The 17,928-nt window shown below is 35.0% G+C and overlaps 1 protein-coding gene across 4 annotated transcripts in view; it reads left to right on the forward strand.

Moving 5' to 3' along the window:
- The first annotated feature begins 202 nt into the window (after positions 1–202).
- The window catches only part of LOC139866982 (uncharacterized), a 47,605-nt gene continuing 29,879 nt past the window's right edge, over positions 203–17,928 (forward strand). Inside the window, exons 1-7 of one of the 4 annotated variants that reach the window (XR_011765710.1) lie at positions 203–800; positions 1,544–1,607; positions 2,328–2,405; positions 2,573–2,649; positions 2,777–2,832; positions 2,934–3,031; positions 3,745–3,832. Coding sequence is in view for 1 of the 4 variants with exons in the window: in XM_071855286.1 (XP_071711387.1) it covers positions 763–800; positions 1,544–1,607; positions 2,328–2,405; positions 2,573–2,649; positions 2,777–2,832; positions 2,934–3,031; positions 3,745–3,753 (420 nt within the window). In the remaining 3 variants the exon portion in view is untranslated. Of the gene's footprint in view, positions 801–1,543; positions 1,608–2,327; positions 2,406–2,572; positions 2,650–2,765; positions 2,833–2,933; positions 3,032–3,744; positions 3,967–17,928 lie in introns of those variants that run through there. The other 3 variants (XR_011765711.1, XR_011765712.1, XM_071855286.1) reach the window with 3 other exon arrangements.

Here is a 17,928-nt window from a genome sequence, read left to right on the forward strand (position 1 = left end):
TAAATTTATTTAAATACCAAATAAATGAAGAAAAAACCAGATTCATGTATGCTAATGTAACAATAAAACATAAAAAACAGTCAATTTTTTAAGCCATTTGCAGCGAATGATTTATCAAAAAAAAAAAAAAAAAAAAAAAAACTTTCATTAAAGATAAAAAAAAAGCAGATGATTTTTTATTAATTAAAAAATGAAGATAAAGAGTAATTGCCTTTAATTTGGAGTCACGTAAGGCAACAATGCCGGTGGCGCACCACCGTGAGAGGCGAGAATACAACCTTAGGGTTTGACTCTTGATTGATGATCGAAATAAATATGGATGGAAAAATAAGATGAAAATGAAAATTGATGAATTGTGAAAGACTTTTCTAACGGCGAATTTTTTTTAGTTGTTATCGTGTAATTTTTGTGTTGTTTTATTTCTTTTCTCTGGTACATGATGATGATGATGAGGATAAGATTGGGGCTGTTTTACACAAGGACGAAATTGAGACTACTAAATGCCATTAGGGGACTAAAAATGCAGGAACATTCTGAGAGGGACGAAAAAGAAGAAAATCGAATAAAACAGGGATTAATTTGGCAATTTTGTCATGTTTTAAACTAAAAACATTGCGAAATTCATACACCATGATCGGAGCAGGGAAGATGAAACAATATACAAATGTTGTCGATAAACCTCTAAGTAAAGGCAGACAAGAGGTAACAGTTTTCCCCCTTTTTTGAACCCTAGATCCCCAATTCCAATTTCAACTAATTGAAATGAGTTTTATAGATCAAATGATGGAAACTGTTTACAGGTGAGTTTAAGTGGATTTGCTTACTTATTTTCAGAGCTTGTTCAGTATAATCGATCTAGAATTTAAATTCTGATTATGGTGTGTTACAAATTGTTTTTGATTATGCGATTAATATGATTAAAGTTTTGATTTTTATGTGGATTATGTAGTTTTTTTTTTTTCTAAGGATTTTTGTTAAGTGCTAATGTGCTACAAATTTGAAGGGGATAATTTATAATTTAATTTTTTTTTACATAGTTTGATTTTGTTTCGTAAGCTAGGGGCAAGGAACATAACTCTGTAAAACAGATTATAAGTTCATTTTTAAGTGCAAAAATGATACCGTAAGGTGCACGAATTCTCTTTTTTAGAAATCATGTTTGGTTCCTTTGATTTTAAAATCTTGACAATTAGATTACCTTCTCTTGAACTTTTTGCAATCGTGTTTGAAATATTTTTCAAGTGATATTGAAATTGTAATCACCTTCATTTGTTGAAATATAATGATAATGATATACTGTATCATGTTAGGTCACGTTAATTAGAATTTATTGACAATCATGTTAGTATCTTTTTCCTGAAATTATCCCATAGAAAAATGTTCCTTGTAACATTTTTATTCTTTATATTTAATGATAATATAAGGCCATTGACGTCTTGTTAAAAGATGATCGATGAATATTTCATTTTTAACGAAGACTCGTATGTCTACATACGAGACTTTAATCCATGGTCAAAATATACAATTGTATGTTTTGGATCAGATTAGAGGATGCTGGGTATGCTGTTGCAGTACGAGTTTTGGAATTACTTTGTCATAGGGAAAAGGTATAATACATTACTGGATATTATTGTTATGTTTCATTCAGAGAAAAATGTTCTGATTTGTATTCTTTATGCATTGCAAATTGGCCTTCTGATTTAACATGATGTGTAGACAGCGATCCAAACATGCACGTTATATCCCGAATAGGTAGTTATTTGGCCCTTTTTGTAATGAGTTAGTCGATTTTGGTTATGTTTTATGTCAAACTGGATGAGTAAATAAAACTAGATAATAGAGTCATAAGGGAACATTTCAAACGGGTAGAATGTGTGTGAAATATTTTCAGAATTTATTTTTGTTTCATATATTTATAGAACCTATGCTATATCCGTGTACGTTATTATTGTGATATATTTTTTTAATAATCCAAGCTTACATATTCAATCATTTTTTATACGTATTAATAATTAATAAATAAAATAATATAAAAGTGGACAAACAGGTCAGCGAGTCAACTAATTTGACCTGGCGTATTTCAATCGCACATTTACACATCATAGTGACAATTTCTGACACTAACCTAAGTCTCTTAGAGTCTTAGCCAGACTATTTTTTTGACATCTAATTTCATGTTTGTTATACATTTCTCCATGTGAATCAGTTTTTTTTTTTTTTTTTTTTTTTTTTTTTTTTTTTATATTTTTTTTTTTTATCAAATTATGCTTAATTTTTATTTTTGTTTGTTACCTTATGCGAGTAACTCTTTTTATATTTCTTTTCAGGGAAACAGAAGGGAGACACGTTTGTTGGGCATCTTGTCTTTTGTACACAGTACAGTATGGAAGGTGTTTTTTGGAAAGGTTTGTGCTACACTTAATTTAAAGTTGTTTTTAATAAAGTTTTGAACTTTGCATTCATTCTCTTCAAAATGTGCCCCTGTATGATACAAATGTATTACTTACGTATCTGTTTGCTTTTTCTCGCTTGGTTTTTTAAGTTTGTCTATCTTACTACAACAACTTGATAGGTAGCTGACTCACTTGAGAAAGGTACTAAACACGAAGATGAATATATGATTAGCGAAAAGGAGCTCCTAGTCAATAGGTAATTTTTTTTTCTTGCATATGGTATATATGTATGCTCATTTCCTTCAATATCCTCTCATTTATATTTCACTACTTATACACACTTTTTTTTTTTTTTGTTTCTGTAAATTAAAGATTTATTTCAGTACCAAAAGATATGGGGTCGTTCAACTGTGGTGCTTTTGTTGCAGGGGTAGTAAGGGTATGTGTTATGTACTTCAATCGTTTGTATGTGTACATATTTTCACTTTTTATCCATAATTTTCTGAAGTGTGTTTCCCCCGTACTTGAATGGTGTATTAGACAATGCAGGATTCCCGGCTGTTGTGACTGCTCATTTCGTACCGGTGGATGGTCAACAAAGACCCCGGACAACTATATTGATTAAGTTTGCTGAGGAGGTAACATATATATCTTTTGTTTTGTTTGGCTTACATGTTCTTTATGTTGGTCAGTACAGTCACATGGATTTGGTGGCCAAGTTATATCTAGATTATATCTAGTTGACCTGAGTTGAAAAAAGATCACCCCCAATGAGATCAAAATTAAGTTACTGTTAGTGTATTTGGTCAGAAAGTCAACAATCTCTCCGTTTTCTCTTTCTGGGTGAAAAACCGTATGCTTTACAAGTGCTATCTAATTTTGTCTTACAACACTTCACGCCGACGTTAGATAATTATGGCTTGTAGATTTTGGAATTGTAAGATTGTCCCATTACATTTTTTAATTTATATTCTCAAGGTATATATACCATTAAATAGAAACTGTTTCGACCGATTTTACTATAGGTGGGTCAAAGTGGGTGGTGTTTATCTCTAACGGGGTGAATGGGTTAAGTCCAATATTTGGTGGTAAAGGATTTAAATGAAATGTCTAGGAACTATTTATTATCACATAATTTATTATTGTGTGAATTTAGTTATGGTAATCATGATCCATTTCCATATCTGCCTATGGTCTATACAAACATCCAGTAATTTCTTATAACATAATTTTTTTTATATAATTATAATGAAAATAGTAATTGAACGAAACGAGTGCACTTGTGGGATATTTTTTCATTATTAATTTATTCAAAAGGCTTTGAGACAAACACACCCTGAATGTGATGTAGGTATTATGAAGAGAAGCAAGATTAGGATGACGTTTGTCAAGTGTAGTCTGGCTTCTGAGTTTGACAATGGAGTATTTATTTGCTAAAGGTATATATATGCTTTACATGAAGAACGCGTTTGAATTGATCCCTTCGTTTTCGATGAAAAGTAAAGAAAATATCGACAAGTTTGTAGCTGCAATTGGTATGATTTTTATCGAATCCAGAGTGCGAACTTAGCTTAAGTTAGCTTGTATTACTTATAATTCTCCACAAAGGTGTTGTACTGTTTTATTACTTTTCTTAAAAAGCCTAAATTTTATTAAGAAGAAAGAAAAATTACCATATGGGCAGCCATAAGGCTTTCGAGAACTAAGACTAAGAAACATGATACAACACTATCTAGATTCTGGAATAAACATGAAATACACATACATATACAGAAAACCCAAAGAATCACGAGAGGAGGCAGGAAAAACAACTCCTATTGCTCCAAGCTCACGACGACGCAGATACAACTTGAAAAGACAAGCTGGGTTGGGTTCAAAATACAGTGCCGTGAAACCCAGCTACAAAGTAGCTCGATCCAACCCATTTAGATCCGTGTCGCTAGAACAAGGAGACAAAACGAGAAGAAAAACCTGCCTATTTAGCCGATTCCCACTTTGGGTCTAGAAATGAGAATGGAAGTCTTTGGGTTGGTTATCCAAGGTAACCATCAGTGGCGATTCTAGGATGATAATCCAATGGGGTCCTAAAAAAAATTTCAAAGTTAATTATGTTTTAAGGGTAATTTAGTGGTTGTTTACCTCTAAAAAACCCATAAGTTTCAAAAATATATGGGGTCCTATGGTTAAATTTAGTGGTGTACACAATTTGAAGAATACATTGTATAAAAAAATTTCAAAGTAGTGGGGTCATAGGACCCCACTCACTTCCATGTACAATCGCCCCTGGTAACCATTCAAGACTGAAGCTCTTACCATGACAATTGATCCACTCGAAACATTTTGTTTGAATCTCGAATAAGATTTTTGGAGAGCAAGCAGGATTATTCCCGAAAACGTGGTCGTTTCAATTCTTCCAAATGTAGTAACATGTAACCCAAACTACCGCTTGCCAAATCGACGATTTCATGGGGGATGAGAAGCTTGGGTGTGTAGCTTTGGATAAGTCAGAGAGGTTATCGATTTTTAGGAGATCAAGGGACCACCATTTGCAAACCTTTCCCCAAACATCTGATGCTACTTTGCACATTAAAAGAGTGTGGTGTAGCGTTTCGACATCATCATTGCAAACCGGGCATCTAGTAGAGTGTAAATCAATGCCCCGGTTGTCAAGCTTGATACGCACATGCAATTTATTTTGGGATGCACGCCAAATGAGAATGCCGACTTTTTGAGGTAACAAAGGGTTGATAGGGGTAGAATCAGGAGGTATACGGCCTGCCATTGTTAATTCATCGAGAATGTTCACAAGAGATCTTGAAGGGTAGGCGTTGGTGTTACAAAATTTCCAAGACCATTCGTCGAATTGTTTACCAGAGGGTACGTAGCTTTTAATTTTGTTAACAAGGTTTGACAATTCAGTTTCTGCTCTCCGTTTTGGGTCAACGGCCCAGGCCCAATTGAAGACAGCCGATCCATCAATCTATTTTACTCTACCAGCAATGTTTATATCTTTGTCAAGTTCCAGCCTGTGTAATCTAGGATGAGTCATTTTCAACGTTTCTTCCCCGCACCATTTGTCATTCCAGAAACTCGTCTCGAACCCTTGTCCTACAACTTTAACAAACGCATTAGTAATATCACACCCTAACTTGTTTAAGGTGTGTTCTAAATTTATAATATTAAACCAAGACCTACCCGCGAATTTTTTGAGGGCACCGTTTGACAAAGGGGAAACGCAACCCAACCCACCATTTTTTCCATAAATGCTTTTGATTATACGGGCCCAAAAAGAGTTATTAAAATTAAGAAATCTCCACCACCATTTTATTAGAAGTGCAAGGTTTTTTGACTTAGGATCCGACATTTAAACCTCCATATTCATAAGGCATTAAGATTTGATTCCAACTTACCCAAGCCATTTTCCTATTTTCAGAATTCTCACCCCAAAAGAAATCACGTCGCAAACCTTCTAGATCTTTGATGACACGAAGAGGGGCTTTGAAAAGTGAGAAGTAATAAAGAGGCAAACTGCTCAAAACCGATTTGACTAACGTTAGACGACCCCCAAAGGATATAGATTTGGCCTTCCAATCCGTAAGTCTTTTCTTGAATTTTTCAAAGATGGGTAATCAAGTTTTATGAAGTTTTAAATTGGCTCCTATTGGTAAACCAAGATAATTGAAAGGAAAAGAATCTTCTTTACAACCAAACCATGACGCAAGCAAACTAAGCTCATATTTTGTGGTTCCAATTCCATATACATTACTCTTGTTTAGGTTAAGTTTTAAGCCCGATAGGTCCTCAAAACATTTGAGGATTTTTAAGGTGTTTCTTACTTTCATTTTGTTCCATTTCCCAAAAATGATCGTGCCATCGGAGTATTGTATGTGGGAAATAACTACTTTATCATGATCAACTTCGACTCCACTTATTAAATTTTTCTTTAAAGCCATGTTGAGGAGGTAGTTTAGTCCTTCACTAATGAAGGCGCTTTGTTCTTCACCGATTAACCAAGGGACAATTTTCCTAATTCTATTTGCAAGTACTTTGGAAAGGATTTTATAGTAACTACCTGAAATGTCCCGTTCTTATTGATTAAAAACGTTCCATATTAATTGATTTCGTTGCGAGGTTTTGACCTCTATATGAGACGTTTTTCAAAGACTGCATTCATTTTTAAACAAACCATAACCTTTATTTCATCAATAAAGGTTTAAAAAGCTTTACGTAGATTATCAAATAATGATAATCTAAAATATCCTGTTTACACACGACCATTACATAATGGTTTACAATACAAATATGTTACAACAAAATAAGTTTCTTGAATGCAGTTTTTACACAATATCATACAAGCATGGACTCCAAATCTTGTCCTTATTTAAGTATGCGACAGCGGAAGCTCTTAATAATCACCTGAGAATAAACATGCTTAAAACGTCAACAAAAATGTTGGTGAGTTATAGGTTTAACCTATATATATCAAATCGTAACAATAGACCACAAGATTTCATATTTCAATACACATCCCATACATAGAGATAAAAATCATTCATATGGTGAACACCTGGTAACCGACAATAACAAGATGCATATATAAGAATATCCCCATCATTCCGGGACACCCTTCGGATATGATATAAATTTCGAAGTACTAAAGCATCCGGTACTTTGGATGGGGTTTGTTAGGCCCAATAGATCTATCTTTAGGATTCGCGTCAATTAGGGTGTCTGTTCCCTAATTCTTAGATTACCAGACTTAATAAAAAGGGGCATATTCGATTTCGATAATTCAACCATAGAATGTAGTTTCACGTACTTGTGTCTATTTTGTAAATCATTTATAAAACCTGCATGTATTCTCATCCCAAAAATATTAGATTTTAAAAGTGGGACTATAACTCACTTTCACAGATTTTTACTTCGTCGGGAAGTAAGACTTGGCCACTGGTTGATTCACGAACCTATAACAATATATACATATATATCAAAGTATGTTCAAAATATATTTACAACACTTTTAATATATTTTGATGTTTTAAGTTTATTAAGTCAGCTGTCCTCGTTAGTAACCTACAACTAGTTGTCCACAGTTAGATGTACAGAAATAAATCGATAAATATTATCTTGAATCAATCCACGACCCAGTGTATACGTATCTCAGTATTGATCACAACTCAAACTATATATATTTTGGAATCAACCTCAACCCTGTATAGCTAACTCCAACATTCACATATAGAGTGTCTATGGTTGTTCCGAAATATATATAGATGTGTCGACATAATAGGTCGAAACATTGTATACGTGTCTATGGTATCTCAAGATTACATAATATATAATACAAGTTGATTAAGTTATGGTTGGAATAGATTTGTTACCAATTTTCACGTAGCTAAAATGAGAAAAATTATCCAATCTTGTTTTACCCATAACTTCTTCATTTTAAATCCGTTTTGAGTGAATCAAATTGCTATGGTTTCATATTGAACTCTATTTTATGAATCTAAACAAAAAAAGTATAGTTTTCTAGTCGGAAAAATAAGTTACAAGTCGTTTTTGTAAAGGTAGTCATTTCAGTCGAAAGAACGACGTCTAGATGACCATTTTAGAAAACATACTTCCACTTTGAGTTTAACCATAATTTTTGGATATAGTTTCATGTTCATAATAAAAATCATTTTCTCAGAATAACAACTTTTAAATCAAAGTTTATCATAGTTTTTAATTAACTAACCCAAAACAGCCCGCGGTGTTACTACGACGGCGTAAATCCGGTTTTACGGTGTTTTTCGTGTTTCCAGGTTTTAAATCATTAAGTTAGCATATCATATAGATATAGAACATGTGTTTAGTTGATTTTAAAAGTCAAGTTAGAAGGATTAACTTTTGTTTGCGAACAAGTTTAGAATTAACTAAACTATGTTCTAGTGATTACAAGTTTAAACCTTCGAATAAGATAGCTTTATATGTATGAATCGAATGATGTTATGAACATCATTACTACCTTAAGTTCCTTGGATGAACCTATTGGAAAATAGAAAAATGGATCTAGCTTCAATGGATCCTCGGATGGCTCAAAGTTCTTGAAGCAAAATCATGACACGAAAACAAGTTCAAGTAAGATCATCACTTGAAATAAGATTGTTATAGTTATAGAAATTGAACCAAAGTTTGAATATGATTATTACCTTGTATTAGAATGATAACCTACTGTAAAAAACAAAGATTTCTTGAGGTTGGATGATCACCTTACAAGATTGGAAGTGAGCTAGCAAACTTGAAAGTATTCTTGATTTTATGAAACTAGAACTTTTGGAATTTATGAAGAACACTTAGAACTTGAAGATAGAACTTGAGAGAGTTCAATTAGATGAAGAAAATTGAAGAATGAAAGTGTTTGTAGGTGTTTTTGGTCGTTGGTGTATGGATTAGATATAAAGGATATGTAATTTTGTTTTCATGTAAATAAGTCATGAATGATTACTCATATTTTTGTAATCTTATGAGATATTTCATGCTAGTTGCCAAATGATGGTTCCCACATGTGTTAGGTGACTCACATGGGCTGCTAAGAGCTGATCATTGGAGTGTATATACCAATAGTACATACATCTAAAAGCTGTGTATTGTACGAGTACGAATACGGGTGCATACGAGTAGAATTGTTGATGAAACTGAACGAGAATGTAATTGTAAGCATTTTTGTTAAGTAGAAGTATTTTGATAAGTGTATTGAAGTCTTTCAAAAGTGTATAAATACATATTAAAACACTACATGTATATACATTTTAACTGAGTCGTTAAGTCATCGTTAGTCGTTACATGTAAGTGTTGTTTTGAAACCTTTAGGTTAACGATCTTGTTAAATGTTGTTAACCCAATGTTTATAATAACAAAAGAGATTTTAAATTATTATATTATCATGATATTATGATGTACGAATATCTCTTAATATGATATATATACATTAAATGTCGTTACAACGATAAACGTTACATATATGTCTCGTTTCAAAATCATTAAGTTAGTAGTCTTGTTTTTACATATGTAGTTCATTGTTAATATAATTAATGATATGTTTACTTATCATAATATCATGTTAACTATATATATAACCATATATATGTCATCATATAGTTTTTTTACAAGTTTTAACGTTCGTGAATCACCGGTCAACTTGGGTGGTCAATTGTCTATATGAAACCTATTTCAATTAATCAAGTCTTAACAAGTTTGATTGCTTAACATGTTGAAAACATTTAATCATGTAAACATCAATCTCAATTAATATATATAAACATGGAAAAGTTCGGGTCACTACAGTACCTACCCGTTAAATAAATTTTGTCCCGAAATTTTAAGCTGTTGAAGGTGTTGACGAATCTTCTGGAAATAGATGCGGGTATTTCTTCTTCATCTGATCTTCACGCTCCCAGGTGAACTCGGGTCCTCTACGAGCATTCCATCGAACCTTAACAATTGGTATCTTGTTTTGCTTAAGTCTTTTAACCTCACGATCCATTATTTCGACGGGTTCTTCGATGAATTGGAGTTTTTCGTTGATTTGGATTTCATCTAACGGAATAGTGAGATCTTCTTTAGCAAAACATTTCTTCAAATTCGAGACGTGGAAAGTGTTATGTACAGCCGCGAGTTGTTGAGGTAACTCAAGTCGGTAAGCTACTGGTCCGACACGATCAATAATCTTGAATGGTCCAATATACCTTGGATTTAATTTCCCTCGTTTACCAAATCGAACAACGCCTTTCCAAGGTGAAACTTTAAGCATGACCATCTCTCCAATTTCAAATTCTATATCTTTTCTTTTAATGTCAGCGTAGCTCTTTTGTCGACTTTGGGCGGTTTTCAACCGTTGTTGAATTTGGATGATCTTCTCGGTAGTTTCTTGTATAATCTCCGGACCCGTAATCTGTCTATCCCCCACCTCACTCCAACAAATCGGAGACCTGCACTTTCTACCATAAAGTGCTTCAAACGGCGCCATCTCAATGCTTGAATGGTAGCTGTTGTTGTAGGAAAATTCTGCTAACGGTAGATGTCGATCCCAACTGTTTCCGAAATCAATAACACATGCTCGTAGCATGTCTTCAAGCGTTTGTATCGTCCTTTCACTCTGCCCATCAGTTTGTGGATGATAGGCAGTACTCATGTCTAGACGAGTTCCTAATGCTTGCTGTAATGTCTGCCAGAATCTTGAAATAAATCTGCCATCCCTATCAGAGATAATAGAGATTGGTATTCCATGTCTGGAGACGACTTCCTTCAAATACAGTCGTGCTAACTTCTCCATCTTGTCATCTTCTCTTATTGGTAGGAAGTGTGCTGATTTGGTGAGACGATCAACTATTATCCAAATAGTATCAAAACCACTTGCAGTCCTTGGCAATTTAGTGATGAAATCCATGGTAATGTTTTCCCATTTCCATTCCGGGATTTCGGGTTGTTGAAGTAGACCTGATGGTTTCTGATGCTCAGCTTTGACCTTAGAACACGTCAAACATTCTCCTATGTATTTAGCAACATCGGCTTTCATACCCGGCCACCAAAAATGTTTCTTGAGATCCTTGTACATCTTCCCCGTTCCAGGATGTATTGAGTATCTGGTTTTATGAGCTTCTCTAAGTACCATTTCTCTCATATCTCCAAATTTTGGTACCCAAATCCTTTCAGCCCTATACCGGGTTCCGTCTTCCCGAATATTAAGATGCTTCTCCGATCCTTTGGGTATTTCATCCTTTAAATTTCCCTCTTTTAAAACTCCTTGTTGCGCCTCCTTTATTTGAGTAGTAATGTTATTATGAATCATTATATTCATAGATTTTACTCGAATGGGTTCTCTATCCTTCCTGCTCAAGGCATCGGCTACCACATTTGCCTTCCCCGGGTGGTAACGAATCTCAAAATCGTAATCATTCAATAATTCAATCCACCTACGCTGCCTCATATTCAGTTGTTTCTGATTAAATATGTGTTGAAGACTTTTGTGGTCGGTATATATAATACTTTTGACCCCATATAAGTAGTGCCTCCAAGTCTTTAATGCAAAAACAACCACGCCTAATTCCAAATCATGCGTCGTATAATTTTGTTCGTGAATCTTCAATTGTCTAGACGCATAAGCAATCACCTTCGTTCGTTGCATTAATACACAACCGAGACCTTGCTTTGATGCGTCACAATAAATCACAAAATCATCATTCCCTTCAGGCAATGACAATATAGGTGCCGTAGTTAGCTTTTTCTTCAATAACTGAAACGCTTTCTCTTGTTCATCATTCCATTCAAATTTCTTCCCTTTATGCGTTAATGCAGTCAAGGGTTTTGCTATTCTGGAAAAGTCTTGGATGAACCTTCTGTAGTAACCAGCTAGTCCTAAAAACTGGCGTATGTGTTTCGGAGTTTTCGGGGTTTCCCACTTTTCAACAGTTTCTATCTTTGCCGGATCCACCTTAATACCTTCTTTGTTCACTATGTGACCGAGGAATTGAACTTCTTCCAACCAAAATGCACACTTTGAAAACTTAGCGTACAATTCTTCCTTCCTCAATACTTCTAACACCTTTCTCAAATGTTCACCGTGTTCTTGGTCATTCTTTGAGTAAATAAGTATGTCATCAATGAAAACAATGACAAACTTGTCAAGGTATGGTCCACACACTCGGTTCATAAGGTCCATGAACACAGCTGGTGCATTAGTTAAACCAAACGGCATGACCATAAACTCGTAATGACCGTAACGTGTTCTGAAAGCAGTCTTTGGAATATCATCTTCTTTCACCCGCATTTGATGATACCCGGAACGTAAGTCAATCTTTGAATAAACAGACGAGCCTTGTAGTTGATCAAATAAGTCGTCGATTCTCGGTAGTGGGTAGCGGTTCTTGATGGTAAGTTTGTTCAACTCTCGGTAGTCGATACACAACCTGAATGTACCATCTTTCTTCTTGACAAACAAAACAGGAGCTCCCCACGGTGATGTGCTTGGTCGAATGAAACCACGCTCTAAAAGTTCTTGTAATTGGCTTTGCAGTTCTTTCATCTCGCTGGGTGCGAGTCTGTAAGGAGCACGAGCTATTGGTGCAGCTCCTGGTACAAGATCTATTTGAAATTCAACGGATCGATGTGGGGGTAATCCCGGTAATTCTTTCGGAAATACATCGGGAAATTCTTTTGCAATGGGAACATCATTGATGCTCTTTTCTTCAGTTTGTACTTTCTCGACGTGTGCTAGAACAGCATAGCAACCTTTTCTTATTAGTTTTTGTGCCTTCAAATTACTAATAAGATGTAGCTTCGTGTTGCCCTTTTCTCCGTACACCATTAAGGGTTTTCCTTTTTCTCGTATAATGCGAATTGCATTTTTGTAACAAACGATCTCCGCTTTCACTTCTTTCAACCAGTCCATACCGATTATCACATCAAAACTCCCTAACTCTACTGGTATCAAATCAATCTTAAATGTTTCGCTAACCAGTTTAATTTCTCGATTCCGACATATATTATCTGCTGAAATTAATTTACCATTTGCTAATTCGAGTAAAAATTTACTATCCAAAGGCGTCAATGGACAACTTAATTTAGCACAAAAATCTCTACTCATATAGCTTCTATCCGCACCCGAATCAAATAAAACGTAAGCAGATTTATTGTCAATAAGAAACGTACCCGTAACAAGCTCCGGGTCTTCCTGTGCCTCTACCGCATTAATATTGAAAACTCTTCCACGGCCTTGTCCATTCGTGTTCTCCTGGTTTGGGCAATTTCTAATAATGTGGCCTGGTTTTCCACATTTATAACAAACTACATTGGCATAACTTGCTCCGACACTACTTGCTCCGCCATTACTCGTTTCGACACCATTTGTTCCTTTCGTTCTATTAACCCCTGGTCCGTAGACCTCACACTTCGCCGCGCTATGACCATTTCTTTTACACTTGTTGCAAAATTTGGTGCAGAACCCCGAGTGATTCTTTTCACACCTTTGGCATAGTTGCTTCTGATTGTTGTTGTTGTTGCGGTTATTATTGTTGTTGGGATGATTGTTGTAGTTGCTGTTGTTGTTGTTGTTGTTGTTGGGCCGTTTGTTGTAGTTGCGATTGATGTTGCGATTGTTGGGATAATTGTTGCGATTATTGTTGTAATTGCTGTTGTTGTTGTATTGGTGATTCTTATCACCGTTTTCCTCCCACTTTCTTTTGACTTGCTTCACATTGGCCTCTTCAGCAGTCTGTTCTTTAATTCTTTCTTCAATCTGGTTCACTAGTTTGTGAGCCATTCTACATGCCTGTTGTATGGAGGCGGGCTCGTGTGAACTTATATCTTCTTGGATTCTTTCCGGTAATCCTTTCACAAACGCGTCGATCTTCTCTTCCTCATCTTCGAATGCTCCCGGACACAATAGGCACAATTCTGTGAATCGTCTTTCGTACGTGGTAATATCAAATCCTTGGGTTCGTAACCCTCTAAGTTCTGTCTTGAGCTTATTGACCTCGGTTCTGGGACGGTACTTCTCGTTCATCAAGTGCTTGAATGCTGACCACGGTAGTGCGTACGCATCATCTTGTCCCACTTGCTCTAGATAGGTATTCCACCATGTTAACGCAGAACCTGTGAAGGTATGCGTAGCGTACTTCACTTTGTCCTCTTCAGTACACTTACTTATGGCAAACACCGATTCAACCTTCTCGGTCCACCGTTTTAATCCGATCGGTCCTTCGGTTCCATCAAATTCCAAAGGTTTGCAGGCAGTGAATTCTTTGTAGGTGCATCCTACACGATTTCCTGTACTGCTAGATCCAAGGTTATTGTTGGTATGTAGTGCAGCCTGTACTGCGGCTATGTTTGAAGCTAGAAAAGTACGGAATTCCTCTTCATTCATATTCACGGTGTGTCGAGTAGTCGGTGCCATTTCCTTCAAAATAGTTAAATGGAACAAGTTAATCATACAGAATATTAAGAGTAGTTAATAGTATTTCGTAGCATAATATAAACTCATTTATAAAAGCTTTTTCTTCATATTAGCATTTTATAAGTTTAAATTCGGGTACTACCTACCCGTTAAGTTCATACTTAGTAGCTAATATACAATTCAACTACTACAATTCTATATGAAAAACTGATTATAATAATATTTCGCGTTCAAACTTTTATACAATATTTTACAAACTTACAATACCGCTTATTTTACATAAAGCATGAAATATAGCACACAATAACTTTGATACAAGATAGTTGTGAAGACAATTCTAGCTAGTACACAAGTCGTTCAGCAAAGGCAATAAAGACACGTAATTCATACGTCCAGAAACAAGTCATGCATTCTGGTTTTACTAGGACTACTTCCCATCCTTGGTCTTGTGCAACATAACCGTTATGGCCGTTGATAAGACAGCGTGTTGTAACGTCATCAAAGGGACGAGGGTTACGTAATGTCCAACAGTCCCGTAATAATCTAAAAACCTCATTTCTTACCCCAATTACCGACTCCGTCACTTGTGGAAACGTTTTGTTTAATAGTTGTAGCCCGATGTTCTTGTTCTCACTTTGGTGAGAAGCGAACATTACTAATCCGTAAGCATAACATGCTTCTTTATGTTGCATGTTAGCCGCTTTTTCTAAATCACGAAGTCCAATATTCGGATATATTGAGTCAAAATAATTTCTTAACCCGTTGCGTAAAATAGCATTTGGGTTCCCCGCAATATATGCGTCAAAGTAAACACATCGTAACTTATGGGTTTCCCAATGTGATATCCCCCATCTTTCAAACGAAAGTCTCTTATAAACCAAGACATTCTTGGAACGTTCTTCGAATGTCTTACAAACTGATCTCGCCTTAAATAGTTGTGCCGAAGAATTCTGGCCGACTCTAGACAAGATTTCATCAATCATGTCTCCGGGTAGGTCTCTTAAAATATTGGGTTGTCTATCCATTTTGTGTTTTTAAACTGTAAAATAGACAAGAGTTAGATTCATAAAAAAAATACTTATTAATACAAGCAATTTTTACATATATCATAAAGCATAAGAACACTATATTCCATATATTACACCACACGAATACAACTATCTTATTCCGACTCGCTCGTTTCTTCTTCTTCGGTTTTGGTTCGTTTTGCCAAGTTTCTAGGGATATATGATGTTCCCCTAATACGAGCCGTCGTTGTCCACATTGGTTTAGAAAAACCTGGTGGTTTAGAGGTTCCCGGGTCATTGTTACAACTTAAGGACTTCGGGGGTTGACGATACATATAAAGTTCATCGGGGTTGGAATTAGATTTCTCTATTTTTATGCCCTTTCCCTTATTATTTTCTTTTGCCTTTTTAAATTCAGTTGGGGTAATTTCTATAACATCATCGGAATTCTCGTCGGAATCCGATTCATCGGAGAATTGGTAATCCTCCCAATATTTTGCTTCCTTGGCGGAAACACCATTGACCATAATTAACTTTGGTCGGTTGGTTGAGGATTTTCTTTTACTTAACCGTTTTATTATTTCCCCCACCGGTTCTATTTCTTCATCCGGTTCCGATTCTTCTTCCGGTTCCGATTCTTCTTCCGGTTCCGACTCTTCTTCCGGTTCCTCTTCGGGAACTTGTGAATCAGTCCACAAATCATTCCAATTTACATTTGACTCTTCATTATTATTAGGTGAGTCAATGGGACTTGTTCTAGAGGTAGACATCTATCACATAATATCAAACACGTTAAGAGATTAATATATCACATAATATTCATATGTTAAAAATATATAGTTTCCAACAAAAATGTTAAGAAATCATTTTTAAAGAAAACACGGTCGAAGTCCAGACTCACTAATGCATCCTAACAAACTCGATAAGACACACTAATGCAAATTTTCTGGTTCTCTAAGACCAACGCTCGGATACCAACTGAAATGTCCCGTTCTTATTGATTAAAAACGTTCCATATTAATTGATTTCGTTGCGAGGTTTTGACCTCTATATGAGACGTTTTTCAAAGACTGCATTCATTTTTAAACAAACCATAACCTTTATTTCATCAATAAAGGTTTAAAAAGCTTTACGTAGATTATCAAATAATGATAATCTAAAATATCCTGTTTACACACGACCATTACATAATGGTTTACAATACAAATATGTTACAACAAAATAAGTTTCTTGAATGCAGTTTTTACACAATATCATACAAGCATGGACTCCAAATCTTGTCCTTATTTAAGTATGCGACAGCGGAAGCTCTTAATAATCACCTGAGAATAAACATGCTTAAAACGTCAACAAAAATGTTGGTGAGTTATAGGTTTAACCTATATATATCAAATCGTAACAATAGACCACAAGATTTCATATTTCAATACACATCCCATACATAGAGATAAAAATCATTCATATGGTGAACACCTGGTAACCGACAATAACAAGATGCATATATAAGAATATCCCCATCATTCCGGGACACCCTTCGGATATGATATAAATTTCGAAGTACTAAAGCATCCGGTACTTTGGATGGGGTTTGTTAGGCCCAATAGATCTATCTTTAGGATTCGCGTCAATTAGGGTGTCTGTTCCCTAATTCTTAGATTACCAGACTTAATAAAAAGGGGCATATTCGATTTCGATAATTCAACCATAGAATGTAGTTTCACGTACTTGTGTCTATTTTGTAAATCATTTATAAAACCTGCATGTATTCTCATCCCAAAAATATTAGATTTTAAAAGTGGGACTATAACTCACTTTCACAGATTTTTACTTCGTCGGGAAGTAAGACTTGGCCACTGGTTGATTCACGAACCTATAACAATATATACATATATATCAAAGTATGTTCAAAATATATTTACAACACTTTTAATATATTTTGATGTTTTAAGTTTATTAAGTCAGCTGTCCTCGTTAGTAACCTACAACTAGTTGTCCACAGTTAGATGTACAGAAATAAATCGATAAATATTATCTTGAATCAATCCACGACCCAGTGTATACGTATCTCAGTATTGATCACAACTCAAACTATATATATTTTGGAATCAACCTCAACCCTGTATAGCTAACTCCAACATTCACATATAGAGTGTCTATGGTTGTTCCGAAATATATATAGATGTGTCGACATGATAGGTCGAAACATTGTATACGTGTCTATGGTATCTCAAGATTACATAATATATAATACAAGTTGATTAAGTTATGGTTGGAATAGATTTGTTACCAATTTTCACGTAGCTAAAATGAGAAAAATTATCCAATCTTGTTTTACCCATAACTTCTTCATTTTAAATCCGTTTTGAGTGAATCAAATTGCTATGGTTTCATATTGAACTCTATTTTATGAATCTAAACAAAAAAAGTATAGGTTTCTAGTCGGAAAAATAAGTTACAAGTCGTTTTTGTAAAGGTAGTCATTTCAGTCGAAAGAACGACGTCTAGATGACCATTTTAGAAAACATACTTCCACTTTGAGTTTAACCATAATTTTTGGATATAGTTTCATGTTCATAATAAAAATCATTTTCTCAGA

This window comes from Rutidosis leptorrhynchoides, chromosome 9 (genome assembly GCF_046630445.1).
Source record: "Rutidosis leptorrhynchoides isolate AG116_Rl617_1_P2 chromosome 9, CSIRO_AGI_Rlap_v1, whole genome shotgun sequence".
NCBI classification, from domain to species: Eukaryota; Viridiplantae; Streptophyta; class Magnoliopsida; order Asterales; family Asteraceae; genus Rutidosis; species Rutidosis leptorrhynchoides.